This window comes from Trichomonas vaginalis (genome assembly GCF_026262505.1).
Source record: "Trichomonas vaginalis G3 chromosome Unknown ctg_29, whole genome shotgun sequence".
NCBI classification, from domain to species: domain Eukaryota; phylum Parabasalia; order Trichomonadida; family Trichomonadidae; genus Trichomonas; species Trichomonas vaginalis.
Genome location: NW_026529117.1, coordinates 1 through 2,539, shown reverse-complemented (window position 1 = coordinate 2,539; position 2,539 = coordinate 1). Strand labels below are relative to the sequence as shown.

At 35.3% G+C, this 2,539-nt stretch overlaps 1 protein-coding gene and 1 pseudogene across 2 annotated transcripts; both read left to right on the top strand.

Annotated features, from left to right (window-relative positions):
- Positions 1 to 381: 381 nt before the first annotated feature.
- On the top strand, positions 382 to 576 carry TVAGG3_1063630 (uncharacterized protein; the record flags this gene model as incomplete). Its single annotated transcript, XM_053888414.1, has 1 exon — positions 382 to 576. The coding sequence occupies one exon, from the start codon at positions 382 to 384 to the stop codon at positions 574 to 576; it is 195 nt and encodes a 64-aa protein (XP_053744457.1).
- Positions 577 to 738: 162 nt separating this feature from the next.
- Positions 739 to 1,335, top strand: TVAGG3_1063620 (annotated as a pseudogene). Its single transcript has one exon. A coding segment is annotated over exon 1 (597 nt).
- Positions 1,336 to 2,539: the final 1,204 nt, after the last annotated feature.

Below are 2,539 nucleotides of genomic sequence, written 5' to 3'. Positions count from 1 at the left end.
ATACTGGATTTTATAACAATGTTCTCACGAGACCAAATACCACCAATTGACAATCTTGTAAGCAATCCTGCTGAACCTTCTACTGTAAACGTCGATGGTAACATTCCACGAAGGTCATCTATTGACATCTTTGAGTCACTGAATTTAAATATTTTCTTAAAGCAATCGTCATTATCTAACCATGCAATAGCTTTGAAGTTTTCATTCGAATATACATCTGCTTCATTAAATGTAAAACCTGACTTCTTTGCAGAGACGACTTTAAAATCTATTGCATTTGTTTCAAAATTATATACTATGGTAACTTCTGAAGGTAATGGATGTCCTTCCGCAGTCAGTTGTTCTCTCACTACCGTTTGAAGCTTTGTGTTAAAAACTTTCATGTCATCTCCTGTGTCTAGGTTCACATACACAGCAACAGGAAAACTATCTTGCTTCTTTGTTTCATCATTATACCTCAAAACATTAAAGTTCTTCAATAATATTGTTCTTCCTGCTGGAATACTTCTAACTTGTCTTATTTCAATAGCTTTCTCACCTCCTACATACTCTACCCAGTGTCTTGGATATTCATAAGTATACTGACTTTCTTGAATTTTGGTAGGTTTCATCATAACGTGTTCATAGTATATCTTTATACTCTTGTCAGTTAGACTCGGTGCTATGTTCTGAATATTTCTGACTTGCATTTTTAATGAAGATAAAATGAAGCATTTAATACATGACGTAGATGAAGACATGAATGAAAGCAGTGAAAAGCTCAACAGTTCTCTCATTCTTCCTTTCAGTAAGGACTATGAGTTCTGTTCAAATGGTGTGTATTTCTATTGTGGAAAGATGGGTTCAGGTAAGACATTTAACCTCATTCGTCATATACTCATAACAGAGCGTTTAGGAAACGACTCTTACTATGACCAAATCATTATATCAGCAACTTCAGACTCTATGGATTCAACAGCGAAAACATTTATGTCAAAAGTTCAAGCCTCTGTCGTTAAAGTTCCAGATAGCGAACTCATTGAATTTCTTCAACGTTACATTCGACGTAAGAGAAAATATTATGCTATTGTAGAGTTCATACAGTCAGGAATGCAAAAGACTTCAGAAGAGATGGAAAGAATTATTGACAAACACCACTTACGTCAATACTCAGGAGTTTACGATATGAAACGACTGACAAACTACATTCTGTCAAAACTTTCAAAATACCCCTTCAAAAAGTATCCTTCAAACACTCTGCTCGTTTGTGACGACTTCGCCGGAAAAGGTTTAGTGTCAAAAGCAGACTCACCATTAGCTAACATCATAACTAAAGTCAGACATTACCACTTAACTGTAGCAATACTTATGCAAACATGGCGTTTCCTTGCTTTAAACATAAAACGTCTCATAACTGACTTCGTTATCTTTCAAGGTTTCTCACGCTATGATATTGAACTCATTTGGAAACAGTCAGGTATAACATTACCTTTTGAAGAAATTTGGGAAGCATATAAGTCTCTCATCTCTCCTCGTTCATACCTTGAGATTCATATCATGACTAATACCATTAAAGTCAAAAACATTCCATGGAACGACCAACATTGTTTTAAAGTTTAACCTTCAATTGACTGATGGTAAACAAATTCCATGCATCTCTGTCGCCATTTCTGTTAATATTTTTGCTGTCATTCATATCATCCACTTCCCCATCCGTTAGCTTTTGAGGATATGTTAGAATAGCTGTTCTTAAATGAAGGCTTTTCACCTTTGAGAGCATAAACTCTATAACTTTCTGCATACTTTATGTTTGAACCTCCTGAGCCATCATTGACATAAATTTTTATAGGCTTCCACCCTTTGTTCATATTCCTGCTTCTTCCCTTAGCTCTTTTGTTCAGTAGTTCTACATCTTTATACACAGCTCCTGTCTCAGTGAATTCAACAATATTTTCATTCGTTAGCTTTACATTCAAACCCTTGTCGAGTATATTGTTCATTTCATACATATAAAAGGTTTTTATTCTATATGAAATGAGAAGCAAATCCATCTTAGCTGGTGCCGTTAATGTTCCAATTGAACCAACATCAAATGTTGACTCACGAACGACAAACAATATTGTCATAAAGAACTATAGTTCAGAGTGTTTGAAAGAAAAAGAACCAGACTAAATCCGTGAATTTAAACTCAGCTTCAAACGCTAACGCTACATCAGATGTTAAGTTAGAGTATCCACCACTGGACCAAATTCTTTCAAGAGAAGCCAACGACAACCCTTACACAAATGTTCAAACAAATCCTTCAGATAACGTAGACCATTACCTTCTTCAGTTATACCAAACAATTTTACTCAAAGACGATAAGAAGCTTTTGACAAATCTTATAAGCAAGAACCAAATAATTCTAACAAAGGAGGACCTTGAAAATGTTATCTCACGAATAACAGGGAAACAATGTGTCATTGACTATCTCGACCCTGAAATCGAATGCTGTGGTCAAACTCCACTATTCATGAAAATAGGTAACATCCGCATCATTGAAACACCAGGAACTACAGGA